Genomic DNA, 19,609 nt, shown 5'->3' with positions numbered 1-19,609 from the left:
TACGTTTTTTATTAATTTGAAATTTAGCACTTGAAATATATCAGAATTACGTGTGAACTTTCTAAATTGCTCTTGATTCTTTTTAAGATAATTAAACATTGTATTACATTAAGAGACTTGAAAATATAACAGTCTCATCTAATATAAAAGTATTTTCATTATTATTCATTTCAAACATCCTAATAGTATATCTTCCTTATTAGCTAGTGTTTGAGAACCAAGGGTACAATCTCAATTTGAATAGGCCCATTCAATGAGGAGAAAAGGATTGCCAATTTTTCTAAAATAACCTAAATTATTTGGAAAAATACTTTTTTGTGTCAACTGATGATGTTGTCGGAACAACAAGAAAGAACAAGAGCAAAATTTAACTTGATGGATAACTTCGCCCCAAAAGACTTGGCCAAACCAAATACTCACCTATTTTTTGCTCTAAGCAAGAAGTGATAATTTCCCCAAAGGAAAAAAGCAAGAAATGGTAACAAATAAACCTGGCAATTATGCCCAAAACTTAACAACCCATCCAATCTAACTACTAATTTGAGAGGTTGGGTTGAGTAATTTGGGTGTTGGGTCAATTTTGAATTGAACAATAAAAACCCAGATATATTTTGGGCGGTTTGGATATTGGTGTTGAGCACCCATTACCCAACTTAAATTTAAAAAACAAATAAAGAAATTATGATTCAGATACATTGGAAAGGAATTGTGTTAATGCAAACAGTTTCACATCTTCCAATAGAGATAATACAACTATAAAAGTCTTTTTACCCTTCGCATCTTCCAATAGAGATAATATATACATCATGAAATACTTCTAAAACAATGGGTTAATTATAAGGTTGGTTGAATTGAGATATAAAAATAGAAGGCGCTCTTTCTACCATTTCCTTTCTTTTCTTTTTCTGGAAAACAAACAAAAATTGTGAAAGAGTAAGAAAGTATCCAGAAATTTTGCTGGAGAAGTTAATTTTCGCAAGAATTTTCAAATGATTTGGATAGTGATATTTGAACTAATTGGTTGAGAATTGTATATCTTTCATCAAAATTTCAGTTTAATTAAGACATGATTGGATCTTTTATGGGACTAGAAATATGTTTGGTACAGCTAATGCTAAATCAAGTAACAATACTTGAAAAATCGTATATTGATATACCATTTTTTCATGTTATATCCAATTTGGACTAAAATTGTTACTTCGGTCTCTTAGTTTGGACCAAAGCTATATCCACTATCCAATTTGAAAATCCTTATTTGTATAAAAAATAATGAGTTCATCCAAAATAGTTTAAACAGTTAGTACATGTGTGTATTTGTAAAAGTATATTAGTGTGTATTTTATTGTATAAAAATAATGTATTTCTAAAGAACTTAAGAAGTGAGTGTGTGCTTGTATTTGTGAAAGTGTTTTAGCGCGTGAAATGTGTTTATGTGTGTGAAAAAATTTTTTATATGTAAAAATATATTTGAGAGAATTTATATATTAAAATCTATTAATTAATATATTAGGTCACATTTGGATCATGGGCTTGAGATGATCCAATATGATCCAATCCAAAATTAATTCAATCTAAAATTGAATGAATTGAATATAATTCATTTAAGTGAAAACTCAATATCAACCCGTCAATTGCCTGTATACTCAAAAATCTCCGGCCACTTTAACAAGCAGAAAAGATGGCCAAAGAAACTGTAAAAGCCCATTATGGCTTGGGCCTGGCCCACAACCAAAGATACTCTGCCCATCTATCTAATTTTTTTTTTTGGTAAAAAAAAAGGACTTGATCCCACTTATTCGGATTGTTGGGTTATTTTCTATTTTTGTGACAAGGCTTCGACACTGGACCTGACCCTTCTATCTAATTACCGACCCGGTTTCTAAGATTTGGTCCGCCAGACTGCCACTCTGCTCCTCCTCCATGATTCCAGCCTCCTCCTCCGCCTCGACGCTGCTACAATGCCTGCGCATCCAAAAGTACACCCACTAAGCATAAGAATACCATAAAGGGACCATCTTTACAATCTTTAGAAGATGGGTTTGAGATATTTGGAGCTTTGGCACCATCGTAAGCTAATCTTGGATAGCATGATTGGATGCTACAGATGTTACAGCTCGAAGGCGAAAGTGGTGGATTTGAAGAAGTTAAGGCCAATGATTCTGAAGCGAATTGAGAATCGGGCCAAAGATTATCCAGTCAAAGCTATGGTTCCTGTTGCCAACGAGGTCCTCAAGGCCCGAACAACCCTCTACCGAGGCGTTTCCATCCTTCTCCAGAGAGTTCCCGTTTGGGCGTGCAAGTAATTTTACCTCCACCCCATCCCTTTTCATTTTCCAATGAACCATCTTATCTCAGTATATTACAAGCTTGATAAGCCTTGTTGATTTCTTAATTCATGCTAGTATTGTCCAGTTTTTGAAAATCATTCTCGTTTTTTAGTTTGATGAAATCTAATAACGAGAAGAATGTTTTTAGTTATACAGACGCACTGGAGATGATTTATATCAGTTTATTGTTTTTTTTTCCCATGTTTTGGATACATTTTAATGGGAAAACAGGGAATACTTAATTCCAAGTTGAGAGTTCCACTTTGTAAAAGCCATTATACATTGGGTTATGAGCTGGACAAGACAATGCAAGCTTGACTTGATATGTATGAAACCTGAAATCGATCTACTACGTGTTGAGGTTGGCACAGTGAAAGCTCGTTTGAGCTAGACTTGGAAAATAATACAAAATCTCAGACACAGTTTTGAAGCTTGTTAGGAGTTTAAACCAAGCTTATTGTAGTGTTTGTGTTTGGCTTGTTCAGGCTCATTTGCACACCTGGTTATGTGTTCAAGTTGTTTCTTTGCAGGTACTGTCAAGAAGTATTTATTGGAGAAAGTGGTCATGAGATTCGAACTTGTGGTGGTTTTAGGCGTCGCCCTAAGGTTCATGTTCATGAGTGGACTAGTGGGAGCTTGAACAACATATTAGTCCCAGTAGAGGCATTTCATCTGAAATACATGTTTCAGAATGTGATTGAACATAATCAAAGATTTGATTTTGATCGTATCCCAGCAGTTTTGGAGTTGTGCTGGCAGGCGGGAGCTTATGTAAATGATAAAATGCTAGACTTGAATAGTTATAGTCAGGACGATATTCTTGGTGCTGTTGCTGGAGCTGAGTCACTATCAGATAAGGAGATGATGCTTGTAGCGAACGCAACACTGAAGGCTTGGGAGACAGTTAGGTCTGGAGTAGAGAAGCTGTTGTTGGTTTATCCTACGAAAGTCTGTGAACACTGTTCTGAAGTTCATGTCGGGCCATCAGGCCATAAGGCTCGCCTTTGTGGTGTGTTTAAATATGAGGGTTGGCGCGGGAAACACTTTTGGAGAAAGGCAAGGGTAGATGATTTGGTTCGACCAAACATAGTATGGTATCGACGCCTTCAAGATCCGGCAGTACTTAAGAATGAAGGCCGGGACTACTACGGTCATGCTCCTGCTGTCGTGGATTTATGTACAAAAGCTGGTGCTGTTGCACCATCAAAGTACCATTGTATGATGAAAATGGAGGGCTTAACAGCTCCGTCTTGATTCAAACTTCTGGCATCCTCTGCCTTTCTTATCGATGGAGTCAGTTTTTGCAACCCTAATTTGATTATTCCAGGATGTAGAGCTGGTAGTCTGCTCTCTGCTAGTTACTCATCAAGTTGCCAATTGCCATCAGCTCTCCAAGCCAGTCGGGATTAATCTGGATACAGGTAAGTCGCAATCCATCAGTAACTTTAGCCCCATGATTATTGTTGGTACACTCTTAACTAGTTTTTTTTTTTTTTTTAATCACTACAAGTTGACCTCACAGTGGTGTTCTTGTCATTTTGGGAAAAGAAGGACTCTAGCATTAGAATTGAAGCTGTGCCAATACTTTTTGCCAAACTTCATTGTTAGTGAATTTCGTGTGAACTCTACAGGCTGGGCCATGAGGATGGGCTCTGACAATCCTCCTCAGAATCTTTCAAGTTTTGACTACTAAATATTATTGGCAAAAGCTGTGATTTTACCGGATTGTACTCCTGCAGAAAAGAGTGAATCAACTGGTGAGGCAATTTCATGGAACTTTAGATTGTGGATTCTGAAATTATGGCCATATCGTAAATGCAAAGTGATAGCATGACTTCCAATATCCAGTACATGTATCTCACAGGATCTCGAGGATTTGGCTGAAACTTGTTAATGTTTCTTCTGGATAGATTGTTCTGAAAGACAATAGTGCTGCTTTGCATGTCCCATTAATTACAGTGTTTTTTTTATCCCAACTCCTATGGACAATGACGCCAAATTGGGGAAGTGCAAATGAGGAGTGGTGATTTCCTTTTTACGCGTTATATCTACTTCAAAATCTGTGTATATTAACGATGGCTCTCCACCATATGGAATTTTTTATTTTTTTTTTGGAGGGGGCACCAGTCGAAACTGTTTAAATGGACTCTGCAGTCTGCACTCTAAAGACCACTTTGCCTATCGGTTATAGATTTTGCAACTCATCCTAATTTGCTTCAAATGTGCCTTCATCTTCCGAACGCAGAAAGATGGAAAAGTTGTCTGCTAATTGACACGATGAGATGTTATCCGTTTCAAGTAATCAAGATTTACGTAGCCACACTTGCTGCTATAATCTGACTTGACTCGTTCAATAAAAGAGAAAATAACTAAATCAAATATAGGGACAGCTACGCTCGTTTAAATTCGTTAGCTATCCCATTTTATAGGCATGTTTCTAAACTAACTATCGAGAATGCAGTCCATATGAACAGCTTCCCTATTCTACATGGCTCTCTCTCTCTGCTCCCTCTGTCTGAAGATCCAAACAAACCCGGATTGGCAACTCAGAAAAAGGGAAGTTGTGCTCAGAAGCTCTTTCTTTTTTAGCAAATGAGAGTGGTAGTAGAGATACTGACCGGAAGACTCTTCTTCGTGGAGATACAAGATGATGCAACGGTGGCGGACCTAAAGAAGGAGATCGGATTTCAGGAACAACTTCCATTTGATCGCCTCATCTTGCTGGTGGATGGAACTGAGAGTTTTTTAATGAATGAAAATGAACGTTCCCTCCAAGATTACGGCATCAAAGATGGCTCCCATGTCTACCTCTTTTTCGACTCTGTTGACGACGGCTCCTGGCATTGTCTCGTAGCTTCTCAGGACTCCACCTGGTGTCACACATCTCCCCCGATCGACCTTTAAAACCAACAGAGAGATCGACTCGAATAAATTCTCTACGATGTGGTTGCATCTGCTCTTATTATGTTCCCCTCTGTAAACACTTCTTTCTTAACATGATAGAGGGCCTAGTCATTTGAAACAATTGCAAGCAGGTTCTCTATTTGCATCATTGTTTCACCCTGTTCTGGGCTCTGTCTTAACTCAAATTACATGCACATCCGCATTGATTTGCATGTAATGTATGTAGTATTTGTTTATTGTGCTTGTTTCTTAGACTGCATTTGAGTTGAAATCTGTATACACAAACGAGAACATTTTAACTCACCCCGTCAAGATTAATTGTTGATTACAAAACATGGTAAAGCAAGTTCAATTAACTAAAAGATGACCAAGAAGCCTATCAGATTTATGTCAACTCTTGTGGTCCGGAAATAAATGCATTTCTCGCTTCTTACTAAAGAGATGCTCCGGACCTAAAAAGCCTAGAGCTATAGCCCACAGTTTAGTAGTTTGTGAGAGTGAAAAATGAAATTGTCTGCGTTGATAGTGATCCCAACCTACATTATAGTAGTAGTGAGGCATTTGCACTTCAGAATGCCCTAACCTAACAATGAGGAATACCAACCCTATGGCTCTAGGCTTGAATAAAGGGCAGATAAAAAAATCCATAGTACAGAAGAAGTTTGTTTTGATCGTACGTAGATCACAGAGCAAATACCTCCTCGACGAAATTTTAGTTTGTTGTGATCGTACGTAGATCACAGAACAAATACCTCCTCACGAAACAAAAATAAATCTAGTGTTAACACTTCGATCCGAACACAAGTATGTTTACCATGGCCAGACCTCAGTCGGAGCAATGACTTGGAACTTCAAGAAGAAAAATCATGGTTAAAATGAAGATTCATATTACAAGTTGCTCCTGAGAAGTAGCAGTGAGTACAAAATTACCTGCGTCCAGCAAAAAGAAAATAACAAACACAAAATGAGATCCACTGCATGGAACTTTGCAAGAACTTAATTTCTATCAGGTGCAAGCACTACCATTCAGAACCATCTGGGAATTGGTCCAAGGCATCTGCCTTGCCATTTGCATAGAACTCAACTACAGCTCTCATTCTTGAAAGTTTATCTGGGTGATAATTTATATGGACAATGACTGGCTTCAGTTTCTTTAGTGCAGCATCTTTCCTCACGGTCTTGAATAGGACCTTGCTGTTCATGAAGAGATAGAAATCCAAGGTTCTCTTTGCAGCATGAAGCCCAACATACCCTGGATGGGAAGGGAAGAAGAGCTCTTCGTTAAAAACTGCCTGGTCCCAAGAATTTTTCTCCTGAGAAAGCCTATCAGCAACACGATCCAAGAGCTCAATCGAAGGAATGGTGGGCCTCATAAAGAAGAACCCAGAATTATACACCCATATCCTCATCGTGTGTGCATACCGTGCCCACCCCATTGCGGGTTCATCAAAAACGTCATTGTACCCATAAGCAGTCATATTACTATGACCATCTGTCATGGACTCCACATCCGAATCTCTCTGAAAATGATCAAATGGGTTCTGGAGGTATACTATATCAACATCAGAAAGAAGAACACTGTATCCGAGCTGAAGAAACTCTCTCAAAATCCTGAATTTCAATGCTGACACAGCATGATTACCACCTGTTTTTCCAATCAAATCAACATTCTTATCTGGGTCCCTCTTGTAAACGGGAACATCATTTGACTTGCAAAATTCCACCATCGCATCATCTAGTGCAACAACCAGATAATTAGGTATACCAGCCTTTTTTATGCTAGTGAACCAAACCTCAAGCATGTCTCTCACATTCGAATTGGCAACTGCAACTATAACTTCCTTCCTCACAGCAACCTCTGCCAAGATCTTTGCTAGCCTTGGATTCACTGATTCATCGGGGAGGACAGGAGGGTTAGTTCTCAATCCCTTCACAGTGCCAAAGGGCCCAGCTTTACGTGGTTCGCTCAATGCAACCACTTGCTCTTCAGCATGACCTTTTCCCTGTGCAGCCAACTGTAACTTCTCCTTGAGCTCCCTCACCTGCTTCTTTAACTCCGCATTTTTCTCCGACAATTTCATGATGTCTGATTTTAACAAGTTTATCCGTTCCGGAGAGTCACATGAAGATGAATCAACCTGAGAATGAAACCGCTCAACTAAGCGAACAGATTCATTTCAGCATCAATCTAATCAACCTCTTCTTTGTTGTTTACCTCCCAAAAAATTTAAACATCATACCAACAAATCAAAAGCAAAAAATCGCTCCTTACAGCAATCATATTATGCACTTCATCAAGATAATTCATATATAAGAAAATATAATCTTCCAAGACGATGATGGCTAAACAATATTTGCTGGCAAAATATCAGGCCTTGGCCCATTTTTCCTAAAATGCTGATTAGCAAAAAGTATGAAAGCTCTTTGTTTTTTGTTTTTTGTTTTTTTTTTAAACCTTAATCTATAATCTGACGTGTAGAAATAACAGTAGGTACGTTTTACTACTACCTTTAAAGCTCAAATTGATCAATAATTAATCTAAAATCATAGATTGCAATTCCATCAAAGATTCAATTTTTACGATACTAGTGCCCTCCCCCAGCCAAAACCCATAAAAATACCTGGCAATTTAAGCGCTTCAACGAGAAGTACAAAAACAAATGAGTTATTGATGATGACGGACCTGAAGGGAGGATTTAGAAAGCCGGCGATTACGGGTAGGAGGATCCGAGGAGGAGAAGAGTCCCTGGGGAAACAAGAAAGCGAAAACGCAGCCCAGAAGAACCCCAATTACAATTGCTATGGCGATTTTGGATCCGCGTAGCGATTGGCCGTACTTTTCTCTTCGACCCGCCATCTCAACATTCAACAACAATGGAACATCAATCACGCCGCCTTGGCCCAAAGCAGAGCCTGAGAAGGCTGAATCGACTTTTATTTCCTTTTCTGTAGCATTAAGTGAAGACCACTTCACTCTAGTTACGGAGAATAAAAACAAAATTTGGGAAGTCAAATACAATTCGTTTTTCTTTCTCTGGCGTATTTTCTTTCTTCGTGGGGTTCTAGTCCTTTTCTGGAAGGAGATGTTTGGTACTCAATAGTTAGAGAAATGGGCTGGCTACGTGTGGACGCAAAGGAGGAAACAAGTACCGAACAAAGAAAATGGGGACAATGTTCTGTTCTGTCTATTCCTTTTTTTATTTTAGGCCCCCTCTCTCTTTCTTCTGTTTGGCCCGCGTCTGATTTTCTTATTCCTAATGGTCTAAACTCTAAATTAAACCTTCTTAATGGTGGCATGCACGACCGATGGATATGAGGTGGGATTTGAGATTTGTGACCGGAAATGGTTGACTAATGCCCAATAATAGAAGGTAATTGTTAATGCCAGTGCAGACTGAGCAAGCTTGCAAGTGCTACCTACTCCTTCACACGCTGCAGTTGACTCTGATCTGGTCAGTTATTACTAGTACAAGCTACATTAGAAATTCAGAAATCAGGATTGGCTGAGCATGAGGAGGACCAGCTCAGCCATCACAGTTTCACCGTTCCAGTGATTTGCATGTTTCTGTGTCGTTAACCAGTTGAGTTGATTATATAGAAGTTGACCTTTGACCCAAAAAAAAAAAAAAAAAAACTAGTTGAGTTGATAATCAACGAGGCTTGGTGGGATGGAAAATCAAAGAGTTGAAGAGTTCAAATCTTGCCTCCTACCAATTATCATGTTATGTGTTTTCTTTAAAAAATTCTATATACCCGTCTAATTCGATAGTGATTCAGTTCCCATCATTTTCTCATAGACCGATTGGACCTCCCTCTTAGATCGGAATAAAGTGGAATAATATAAATAAAATAACGATAACAAAAAAAAAAAAAAATCTAGTTGAGTTGGCATGTGAATTTCATCTTGAAAAGAGCCGCTCGCAACAAAAAGCTGAATAGCAATAGCTGCAGGTTATTCAGCAGATCTCCACCATCTACATTTTCTCATTCACACGATAACAATATGCGAGCAATCCATCCGCACAGCTAGATGAACGATACTCGAATCAAAGACCATAAATCGAATTAAACCATCCCTCCGAGATGAATTGGTATTCAAGAAATTTACGGCTATATAACATCTTTGGTTCCGCTTAAATTGGACACGAGACCAAGCTACACTTGAGCTGCAAGCGTAATTCCCCCTCTCTTTCCAGTACATACAAAACATAAACACGAGATTAACAAGTATTTACATTTAAAACCAGCTATATGCGCCAGCCATCTAAAAGCTTTGGTACACAGTTGCATGAATAAAAACTCAATTTGCCTTTGTTGTAGACAGACTATCTATCAAATTCATCAAGAGAGGGAGTAAAATTCGGCTCCTAACATATATCACAACTAAAATGATATTCATCATTTATACGGCGTACGTATCCTGGTCCTACAGGTTTTCAAAAGATGTCCAGACAAGCACCTGCATGCACTTTCATATGCTCTCCATTCAATACTACTTTCTACAACCTTCCTCTTACGCAGAAGAAAGCAGTTTAATGCCGCTTTCCCTCAATACATAGCAGAAAGGCAAACAATGTCAAAATCACTATGTACACAAATAGTACAAGATGGTGCATAGGAGCAGCATACATCAGAAAACAAACAAGTATAAGCTGCACAACGGCTTCTGCAATGCTCACTGCGCTCCAGACACTGCCATGTAGTTGGTAAATTGATAGCTCCATATAAATCCAAAACTTCACTAACTAGATCCACGTGCTGAAGTCTTTTCCTGCACAGCATATGGGCACCTTAATCAGATATTTTATCCTCAAGAGTACAAACATACAACTGCACTCATTTATGCGAAAAACGATGAACAATATACTGAATGGTATGTCAGTGTGACCATGTCATGGTGACAGTTCTCTGGCAGACCAAGGAACAAGCGAAAGTCTAGAAACTATTGTATTTATCAAAAATAAGTCACAGTTTCACGTCACATAGGAAAAAGACACTATTTTTGTTGACTTCTAGAAGAAAACTGCAGACCTCTCTACATATCATCAAAAGGTAGACGTTAGCAGCAGCTACAAATGCATATGACTCCATTTAAAGGAGAGAATGCTCAAGGCACAACAAGCATAGAAGCAAGAGCCAGAGAAACAGCACCATTTCTGTGACAATACTATGACCACGAATTGTGTACCAAGCACCTTTCAGTGAGGCCGAGTATTTAACTGAGTGATCTGGAAAGCATGTGGACACAAACACACACAGACAGAGAGAGAGAGAGAGACAGAAAGAGAGAGGATTCGTACATTATTGTCGCTGGTTATGTAAGAAACTACTACAGTGATGTCATCTAGTTTTCCACCATAATAGCGAAACCCAGCATCTTGTGCTGCAGAAGAGAAAGGGGTCTGCCTGTTCTTATCTTGTGCTCGCTGCCGGGCCAATGCTGCTATCTTCTGAGCTGTCACCTGAGGTCCTAATCCAGCTCTAACAGCATGAACAACCACTGCTGTTATGTCATTGTTATACAAATTGTCGAAAAGCCCATCAGTACCAGCAACTATTACATCACCAGGAGCAACAGGGATTGTAAAGACCTGCATCAAAAGGATGACCATTCAGTCTAGGCATAAAATACCAATAGTGTTAAGATTGTAACACCTCCACCAAACAGAATGTAAGGCATAAGTAATTTAAATAACACCTTAAATTATTGAACAACTAAATCTTACAGGATATATAATGACTAGATGTCCATGAAATCTGTAGTCTGTATGAGTGGCTTTGGAAAAAGACCAATTCTTTTCTGGTATGTTAAAATGATTAGTCATTGTATTAGACAAAATATAAACTAAACAAATGTAATACACAGACAAGATTAACAATTTAACAATCATGCAGTTACAGTGCCTTAATCAAGCAAGCACATGACAAGCCATCGCGTAGCTCTTAATTCATAACCAAGGGCAAGCTAAGCTTATGTGCAGTCTGTAAGATAAAATATACACCCACATCCTACAGCAGAGTAGAGTAGCACCACTTTAAGCCTCTCAAGATAACTTTGTTAAACCCAATCATTGCTTTCCTCAACATGTTCCAACAGATGATTAGCTTAAAAAATACACACACACACACACTCTCTTTACCAGTTGAAGAGTAAAGTCAGTCAGATTAGTTAACAACTAGGACCTTCACAGCATCTATTTACCTGTCCAGAGCTAGGCAAATCACCAGCATTTCCACTCTCTAGTTGGTATGTGAAATTGAAATCATGCTGTTGGACAGGAGATCTAAAAACAGTGCACCCATCCCTAACCACCATAAATCCACTGTCCCCTAGATTAATGGCATGCAGACCCTGCATATGGAGGAAAATCAGAAAGACAACATGATCCAAAATGTGATGGGGGAATCTAGATAAATGAAGTACTGTACTAGTCAATCTTAACAAGACTTGAATCACATAGGCCAAAGTTTACAGCATCACATCTAAGCTTAGCTTCAGTAATAGATCAGACACAAATAAGTAACTATTTAACTAAAAAGTATAGATACCTGATCTGTAAGGGCAACGATACATGCAGTGGAAGACCCTCTCGCTTTTGTGCTCATGTAAGCTTTCTCCAGGACCCTAGCGGGGTCAACTGAACCTTTTGGTTCGTCCTCAATTGCTGTTACTGAATTTGACATAAGTTCACGTGCATATAGCCCAGCATCAACACCTAGCTCTGCCCATCCACCTACACCATCAGCAACACCAATTGCCTGCTCATCTGTGCATATAAAATGGGCATCCTCTCCACCAGTTTCTTCTTTGTCAGGATGAGGCAGGTAACATGATCCTGATTTTAGCTTTAAAGATCTGTCTGTTGGGATCTTCCTGCAATAAATATCATCAAGAGAGACATAACCTCATGAGATTTGAAACTTGCCAGCACATGTATTTATCCCGTCAAGAGAGATAGAGAGAGAGAGTGAGACTGATGACACAAAAAGTGATTTTGTATTATCAATACATTTTGGCCCTTGACTAATATAGGCATTTAAACAAGTGTCTTTGCTTATTTTCCCACTTTCACATGCTATATCGTCTAAGACACACATAAATCTTCTGCAAGCCAAACAATACATAGTAGGCTAGATCAGGCCATACTAGGGCTTTGAACCTTCCATTTCTCGATACTAAGTTTGACATTAAACATAAAAAGAAAGACAAACTAGAGAGAACATACTCTGTATAAGAATCAGCAGAACTTGAAAGCTGTTCATCACGCAGAGAGCTATCAAAGGACACATCAGGAGCGGTGCCAGCAGAGGAACATGCTGGTGATGAAGTGTGAAAAAACCTTAATCCAAATTCCTGGTAGGGACTCAACCTTCCCCTCCTCTTTGCCACGTTGTATATGAAATATCCATAAACCAAGAAGCTATTGGGCTGCTCTTTATTTCTCAAACTCATGCGAGTATTCCTACAAATCTCCATATTTCTACTGTTGCAAGAAGCAAAAGAATTGTTGGCTGAGACAGCAGGTTGAACAAGCCTAAGTGTCACATCACTTAAAGCAGAATTGACAAGAGAAGCTCTGCAACAAGATAAAGCCATGGGTCCCTTCTGAGAATTGTGAGCCAAAGAAACTTCAGCAGGCTCAGCGAGCAGCTGATCAATATGATAACTGCAAACTTGGATTGAAGGTCCTGATACAGATGGAAGAGAAAGTGCACGTGAAAATGCTCCAGCAAAGGAAAGATTCTTTCTTCGGTTGGCTACATGCAAATTTGCTTGAGCAGCAGCAAGAGTGCCAGGGCGTACGAGACCATGCAGGTCACTGATTGTTCCAGAAGCCCCACCAAACAGTAATTTGGTTTGGCTGATAGGGAGCTCTACTAAGTCTTGTAACCCACCTCCTTGTGAAGAAATTGATCTCTGCACTCCTTGCCGGCAAGCAACAATAAGTCTTGAGAAAGAATTAGATGGCATCTTCTTGGCCTTGCCAACAAAGAAGCTTTACTTTCAGCAGTTTAGTAGAGACAACACCACCAGTAGAACACGTCTGAAAAGATAATCTCATAACTATATTTACATCTATCTACAGAGGGTGAATCTGATTCCACAAAAACCCTTCCTGAAATGAAAATAAAATTATCAGTAAAGCCAACGAGATCCACAATCCTGTCAGACGAAAATAACTTCCAAAACAAAAAAAATGGAAAGATTTTTGTTATCTGATAAAGTTACTGTTTCAAATTTATTACTACCATTCCCTTTCCTGCATTAACATGGATGGAGGTGAACTAAGATCGCTCATCACACAACTTCCTAACAACCTAAAAGCAAGCCCAAGTAGGTGGGCAAGAAAATGAAAACATAAATTCTTTTTAAAATTGAACTATCAAGAGCTGCATAAAGGCCATTTTTCCTGGAACCACCCCCCCCACCCCCCACACACACCCAAAAAAAAAAAGACTGAAGCTCCAAATAAGTCCTGCAGCCCCTATTCTAAATAATCCTAAATTCTCCACATAGCAATCTTCTATTCACAAATCACGTATGTCATAAATTTTTTATTCTAAACCAATAAACAACCCATCCAACAACACCAATTCAAAATCATTCAAAAAAAAACTAAGACCAGATACATCAACGCAATCCCATCTTAGAAATACAAATAACAACATTAATTTCAAAACCAAAAAGTCAAAAGCTTTAAAATAATCCCTCATTGATTAACTGATTTCAAAACAAATCAAAAGGGCATAAAAATCGTACCTTTTCAGTTTTTTGTGAACAAAGAAGCTATTCCCAGAAAACCCAGTTGTCCTTATCACTATAATTTACAATAAAAGGATCTCTGCCAATAAAACCTTTGAAGAAATAGTCTTATACATGAAAAGCCGTCGTGATTTAAATTCCTTGATTTGCTTTCGTCAATATCTGGGGAAGGGGATGGGGGAAGGTCTGGTGGCTGCTGAGTTTGCCCAAAGGATACAAATCGAGAAGCTTCGGATGGGATTTTGGGGTTTGAGCTTAAATTAGCTACTGAAACCAACGCCCCCCCAGTAACCCTAAGATATGAGCAGGAAATACGGGAAATGGGATTTCAGTTAATTAATATGTATTTTGGGAAAGGCATAGTTTCAAAAGAAATTGAAAAGTTCTTGGTGAAATGACCAAAGTAGTCCTCTAACATTTTTTATTCGAACACATTATCAAGTTGCAACTATTAATTCTATCAATTTAAGACAAGTGATAATTGTACTCCAAAAATAGCTCTTGAAATTCTACCATAACATTTTAGTACAGAAAGAATGTGAAGTGCAAAGGGTAATTTTGTAGTGCAAATATCATTTGCAAATTAATTAGAAGTATAAATGAGTTTAATCAAATCAAATCAAACAACTCAAGGAATTTTTTTATATAAATTTGAAATCATGTTTAAGCATTGCCTGTTTATTTATAAAGTCGAAATCGAACAAGTTTTTATCAAACTAAACTCAAGTATCTTGAATTTTGTTCGTGCAAGTTTCAAACTTATTGCTAATTAAGCAAAGAATGAACTAAGTTTAAAATTGTAGACAATACAAAATGTTATTCATTATTGACTTATTTAGTTATCGAAATAAACTCGAATGAGTTATTATCTCAATTTAAATTTCGAATAGTTTAGTTCATCTTTCAAACCTAAAATTAATCTTTGATTTGATGTATCATTCAAAAAGTTAAGTTTTGTATTTTCCACATGACCAATTTAATTGAGGTTAAAATGAAAATCCAAATTATCCTGCCCCTCAATAAATCTGGCAAATATGAGCAAAGGAAATAATAAAAAAAAATCATCCAAGATTTAGGGAAAAGTCAAATAACGTGATTAGATTTTCTATATTATGCAAAAAAAATTTTAGTTGCATCTTAAACACGTTTGTTTAACCACTTTTTTTTTTCAATTAACCTTATTATCTCATAAATATTACATCGCAAAAGTGTTACAATATTACTATAAAAATATGTTCAGATAATCTTACATCCAAACACAAATATTTGCAAGTTATGGATAAAGCTACAAGTAACATATTTGCTTTTGTTTACTTTGAACTTGTTAAATGATTTTGTGGAGCAAATATAAAGGTTGCGTCCTCTTATAGCCCCCTTTGACGAATCATATTGCAAGTTTGAATCCACAAAGGGTTTGGGCAACTTGGGTTCGTCAAATCTGACTTTGATAGGTCAGTGCTTAAAAGGGTTGCAGTGCTGCTGATAGAATACGAGACTTGTCATTGCAAGAGATCATGTGGAGTAATGCCTTGCCAGTTTGAGTTGTGTAGGGGTATGCATGTCCAACCATCCTTTTGGTATTAAGGTTGGGAAACTATTTTGCTCATTTTTTCCAAACTTCTACTAAATGGCAACAAACAAACATGGGGGACTATGCTTGGCTGCATGCATGGACATGCGCGGCCGAATTTAGTGGATGTATCGTCTTAACACTGTCGTTTAAACGTATATTGGATGTCGTTTTAAGAAGCGATTGGGGATGAAGTTGTCATTTTCGTCAAACGACAGAACGGGTCGGTAAAACTTGTTCGGATATTGCTCCCAATGATGGGGGCCGAGTTAGATGGTTTTGCAATTTTTTTGGTCCTAGGGAAGGGAAGAAGGGAAAGAATTTTTGGAGCTCATGCGAATCCGGTTTTTGTTATTTCTGGTAGGAACACGTTTGAATCTCGTGGCAAGCTAGAAAGTTTGGTGCTTGGCTTTCGAAATTTTCAGGGTTTGGTACTCCCATTTCCTTGGGAAAAGGATATTCCATTAGACAACAGCCATAAGTTCGGTTTTATTTTGCTTTCTTTTTTTGCCTTCTGTGACAAAGAATAAGACATTGCTCTCGCCTTCTAACTTTCCTGGTGCAACTTCCAAGTTTGGTCGCCAAACCTTCGAATTCTGACATGTAATGTGGCAAATGGAGTTATTGGCATGTGATTTTTTGCTTGTATCAAATATCAATGATTCAACCCAAAATTTATTGACATAGTCTTTCGAGTTTTTTTTTCCCTCTCAGACAAATTTGTGCGAATCTCCAAGTAATTTAATGTGTCCATCTCAAGAACATGAGCAATAATAACACAACTTCGTTGGAACGAAAATTCACACCTTTGCCAATCTATTTTTATTGAGTACATCCTTTAATAACTTAGGGGAAAGGGAAATGGATATTGTATTGGAACATAATCCTACTGTATTAGTATGCTGTTTTTTTTTTTTTTTCCGAAACGATATTTGATTATATTACTTCCAAAACATGTACAAGTGCGAGCAAAGGCTCGAGATAACTTTACAATCAGTGTGTTTAACACTGAGGAAACCAAAGTTCCTCATCGATTGTGATGCCTAAGGCATATAGACTAATCCTAGAACTTAGATGATTGTTACCACTATTAACTAGACAAAAGGAGCACATATGAAACATCCCTTTCAATTGTACAATATCCTCCACCATAGTAGCTACTCTAATATCACTTGCCTTTTGAGATCGTATGAGATTGAGAAGTTGCTTGTTCAGAACCTGGAATTGTACCTTCCTTTGTTGCAAGGTGGTTGCTTTGCACATAGCCAGTTTAAGTGCTACTGCTTCGTCCACTAGCTGTACCCCTGAACTTCTTTCTCTTAATGCCCATCCTATCTTTGGCTCTTGGTTCCCCTCAGCTAAAGTGATTCCAATGCCTAAGGCAGGTTTGTCTGTGTAACTTGTTGCCGCAACTCTCATGATCACTGTTCCTCCTTCCGGCTCTAATTGCTGGTCATCATGGTTGTCAAGTGATGTTTCTCCTGTGCTCATCCTAGTTTCCTTGTTTGTTGCTTCTTCAAATTCTAGCCATTCCTCCTGAGCCTTCTTAATTGTCTTCCACGGCTGATGATATTCCCCCTTGAATTCCCAATCATTTCTGGCCTTCCATATCTGCCACAGAATGTTGACAGTGAGGGCCAGATGTTGTGCTCCTGATGCTCTATACCTTGCCTCGATGATTGCTGTCCACCATCTTTTGAAACATCCATTATATTCTTGCGTGCCTTCCCATTGGATAGGTGCAAACTGCCAAATTTGTTTAGCTTCTCTGCAATTCAGTAGCGTATGCTCTATTGTCTCCCTTCCTTCCCCACACCTTCTGCAAAAAGGATCACCTACTTTGGTTCTTCCATGGATGATCTCTCTCACTGGCAGTGCATTATTCAAGCATTTCCACAGGAATATCTTTAGCTTGTGTTTGATTTTGAGTCTCCACAATACTTTCCACATCTTATTATTTTGTTGCTCCCAGCTCGTGGACACCTCCTCCTGAATATCTTTTTGTGGCCTTTCTCTACTGGATATCAATGCCTTGTACCCAGAAGTGACTGAGTACTTACCATCAGCACCATGCAACCAGAAGTAACTGTCCTCTCTTCCTGATAAGCTAATTGGAATGCTCAGGATTCGTTCTGCATCCACTTCATTAAAAAGCTGAAATACCAAGATCCTATTCCATCTTTTCTGAATTATCAGTTCGTCCACCTTGTGAGGACTGCTATCCAATTGTCTCTTGGTTGTCACCCTCCCATTTGTTGCATCTGGAATCCATTTGTCATTCCAAATTTGTGTACTCCTGCCATTGCCTATTCTCCTTCTAACTCCTTGTTCCACGAATTCCCTTGCTTCCATCAGGCCCCTCCACATCCAAGATGCATTGTTTGGAACTTTGCACTTGAATATGGAGCTCATGGGGAAATATTTGGCCTTTAGTACTTGACTGACTAGGAGATTTGGTTGAGTAAGTATCCTCCACACCTGTTTGCCTAGCAATGCAGAATTGAAAGCTTCCAGTTCCTTGAATCCCAAGCCGCCCTTTTCCTTGACTTGAGTGAGCTTCTTCCAAGAACACCAGTGAATCTTATTCTTACCATTTACTTCTCCCCACCAGTAGTTAGACATAATGGAGCTGATATCTTTGCACAATCTTTTTGGTACTTTGAAGCACGACATGGTATATGTGGGCATAGCCATTGACACCGACTTGAGCATAATCTCCTTTCCAGCTGCACTAAGAAGTCTGTTCTGCCACTTGAGGAGCCTTTGTTGTATGTTATTTCGTATGAAGCCAAAAATCTGTTCCTTTGTTCTTGTGACCACCATTGGCAGGCCCAGGTACTTGCCTTGACTGACCTGTTGCATGTTCCCTATGATCTGACAGATCTCTTGCTTCTCTACTGGACTCACATTTTTGCTGAACAGGATGGAGGACTTGTCGAGATTTATCAGTTGACCTGATCCAGTGGCATACACATGCAGCACCCTCATAAGCTCTGTTGCTTGTTGCTGGTTTGCTTTGCAGAAGATTAGAGAATCATCTGCAAAGAATAAGTGCGTAATGCTTGGTCCCCGTCTGCAAATTCTCATCCCTGAAATCTTCTTGCTCTCTGCAGCTCGTCTGAGGAGATTCGAGAACCCTTCTGAACAGAGGAGGAATAGATAGGGGGATAGGGGATCCCCTTGTCTAATGCCTCTTCCTGGAGTGACATATTCTTTAACTTCTCCATTAATAGAGAAAGAGTATGTTACTGTTCTTAAGCATTCCATGATCCAGTTTCTCCATTTGTAGTGGAATCCCAGTTTTGCCATCATTGCATCCAAGAAGCTCCATTCAACTCTGTCGTATGCTTTGGACATGTCCAGCTTCACGGCCATGAACCCCTCCTTACCTTGCTTTTTGTTTTTGAGATAGTGCAAATATTCATGAGAAAGCATGATGTTATCCAAGATTTGCCTACCAGGGATGAATGCGGATTGATTTTTGCAAATGCAGCAATGCAAGACACTTTTAAGCCTATTCGCTAATATCTTAGCAATGATTTTGTACATAGTGTTACAAAGACTTATAGGCCTATAGAGTTTCAGAGATGTGGGATTTAGAACCTTAGGAATGAGGGTGATCACTGTGTGATTGACATTTTTAAGGAGATGGCCACTATGAAAAAAAGATTGGACTGCCTTTACCACATCATTCTTAATAATGATCCAGAATTTTTGGAAGAAAATCGGCGACATTCCATCAGTCCCAGGGGCCTTATCAGGACTCATGGAGAATAAAGCAGATTTAATCTCCATTTCCTCCACAGGTTTTATGAGGTTTTCATTCATTTCCACGGTGATATTGTTTGGAATACCCTCTAGTACCTCAGTTAAGTCCCCATCTCCACTGCTAGTAAGGAGTTTCCTATAGTAGTCAGCAATCTCCGAACTTAGCTCCTCCTCACTTTCAGTCCATGATCCATCTTCTCTTTGCAACTTGTTCATTCGATTTCTCCTCCTCCTTCCTTTCACATTTGCATGGAAGAATTTTGTGTTTTTATCTCC

The 19,609-nt window shown here is 38.7% G+C and overlaps 5 protein-coding genes across 7 annotated transcripts; 2 read left to right on the top strand and 3 right to left on the bottom strand.

Moving 5' to 3' along the window:
- Positions 1-1,802: 1,802 nt before the first annotated feature.
- On the top strand, positions 1,803-4,372 carry LOC113713269 (APO protein 4, mitochondrial). 2 transcript variants are annotated; one of them, XM_027236950.2, is made up of 3 exons: positions 1,803-2,299; positions 2,858-3,748; positions 3,959-4,372. In XM_027236950.2, the coding sequence occupies exons 1-2, from the start codon at positions 2,034-2,036 to the stop codon at positions 3,579-3,581; spliced, it is 990 nt and encodes a 329-aa protein (XP_027092751.1). In that variant the 5' UTR covers positions 1,803-2,033; the 3' UTR covers positions 3,582-3,748; positions 3,959-4,372. The 2 variants fall into 2 exon arrangements, with proteins under 2 accessions (XP_027092751.1, XP_027092749.1); XM_027236948.2 differs by having other exon boundaries at positions 1,867-2,299; positions 3,838-4,372.
- A 547-nt stretch (positions 4,373-4,919) lies between these two features.
- LOC113714974 (uncharacterized) lies at positions 4,920-5,231 on the top strand. Its single transcript, XM_027239117.1, has one exon. It carries the CDS (start codon positions 4,920-4,922, stop codon positions 5,229-5,231), a length of 312 nt encoding a protein of 103 aa, XP_027094918.1.
- Positions 5,232-6,081: 850 nt separating this feature from the next.
- Positions 6,082-8,400, bottom strand: LOC113714580 (arabinosyltransferase RRA3-like). The gene is made up of 2 exons (XM_027238493.2): positions 7,915-8,400; positions 6,082-7,369 (listed from the first exon to the last, which is right to left on the bottom strand). The coding sequence occupies exons 1-2, from the start codon at positions 8,086-8,088 to the stop codon at positions 6,251-6,253; spliced, it is 1,293 nt and encodes a 430-aa protein (XP_027094294.1). The 5' UTR covers positions 8,089-8,400; the 3' UTR covers positions 6,082-6,250.
- A 1,206-nt stretch (positions 8,401-9,606) lies between these two features.
- LOC113714621 (probable protein phosphatase 2C 55) lies at positions 9,607-14,301 on the bottom strand. Of its 2 annotated transcripts, XM_027238557.2 has the most exons (6): positions 13,993-14,301; positions 12,458-13,348; positions 11,781-12,105; positions 11,434-11,583; positions 10,532-10,822; positions 9,607-10,002 (listed from the first exon to the last, which is right to left on the bottom strand). In XM_027238557.2, the coding sequence occupies exons 2-6, from the start codon at positions 13,201-13,203 to the stop codon at positions 9,973-9,975; spliced, it is 1,542 nt and encodes a 513-aa protein (XP_027094358.1). In that variant the 5' UTR covers positions 13,204-13,348; positions 13,993-14,301; the 3' UTR covers positions 9,607-9,972. The 2 variants fall into 2 exon arrangements, with proteins under 2 accessions (XP_027094358.1, XP_071925072.1); XM_072068971.1 differs by lacking the exon at positions 11,434-11,583.
- Positions 14,302-16,567: 2,266 nt separating this feature from the next.
- Positions 16,568-19,549, bottom strand: LOC113714973 (uncharacterized). Its single transcript, XM_027239116.1, has one exon. It carries the CDS (start codon positions 19,547-19,549, stop codon positions 16,568-16,570), a length of 2,982 nt encoding a protein of 993 aa, XP_027094917.1.
- Between the last annotated feature and the right edge of the window lie 60 nt (positions 19,550-19,609).

This window comes from Coffea arabica, chromosome 10c (assembly GCF_036785885.1).
Source record: "Coffea arabica cultivar ET-39 chromosome 10c, Coffea Arabica ET-39 HiFi, whole genome shotgun sequence".
NCBI lineage: Eukaryota > Viridiplantae > Streptophyta > Magnoliopsida > Gentianales > Rubiaceae > Coffea > Coffea arabica.
Note: the sequence above shows the minus strand (reverse complement) of the source record. Positions and strands in the feature narration are given on the sequence as shown.

Coding starts and splice junctions, on each gene's coding strand:
- LOC113714621 (XM_027238557.2), bottom strand. CDS start 13,203: ATGCCATCTAATTCTTTCTCAAGACTTATTGTTGCTTGCCGGCAAGGA. Junction 12,106..12,457: donor TCTGCTGATTCTTATACAGA/GTATGTTCTCTC, acceptor TATTTATTGCAG/GAAGATCCCAACAGACAGAT. Junction 11,584..11,780: donor TCGTTGCCCTTACAGATCAG/GTATCTATACTT, acceptor CTCCATATGCAG/GGTCTGCATGCCATTAATCT.
- LOC113713269 (XM_027236950.2), top strand. CDS start 2,034: ATGGGTTTGAGATATTTGGAGCTTTGGCACCATCGTAAGCTAATCTTG. Junction 2,300..2,857: donor GTTCCCGTTTGGGCGTGCAA/GTAATTTTACCT, acceptor GTTTCTTTGCAG/GTACTGTCAAGAAGTATTTA.
- LOC113714974 (XM_027239117.1), top strand. CDS start 4,920: ATGAGAGTGGTAGTAGAGATACTGACCGGAAGACTCTTCTTCGTGGAG.
- LOC113714973 (XM_027239116.1), bottom strand. CDS start 19,549: ATGAACAAGTTGCAAAGAGAAGATGGATCATGGACTGAAAGTGAGGAG.
- LOC113714580 (XM_027238493.2), bottom strand. CDS start 8,088: ATGGCGGGTCGAAGAGAAAAGTACGGCCAATCGCTACGCGGATCCAAA. Junction 7,370..7,914: donor TTTCTAAATCCTCCCTTCAG/GTCCGTCATCAT, acceptor TTTCATTCTCAG/GTTGATTCATCTTCATGTGA.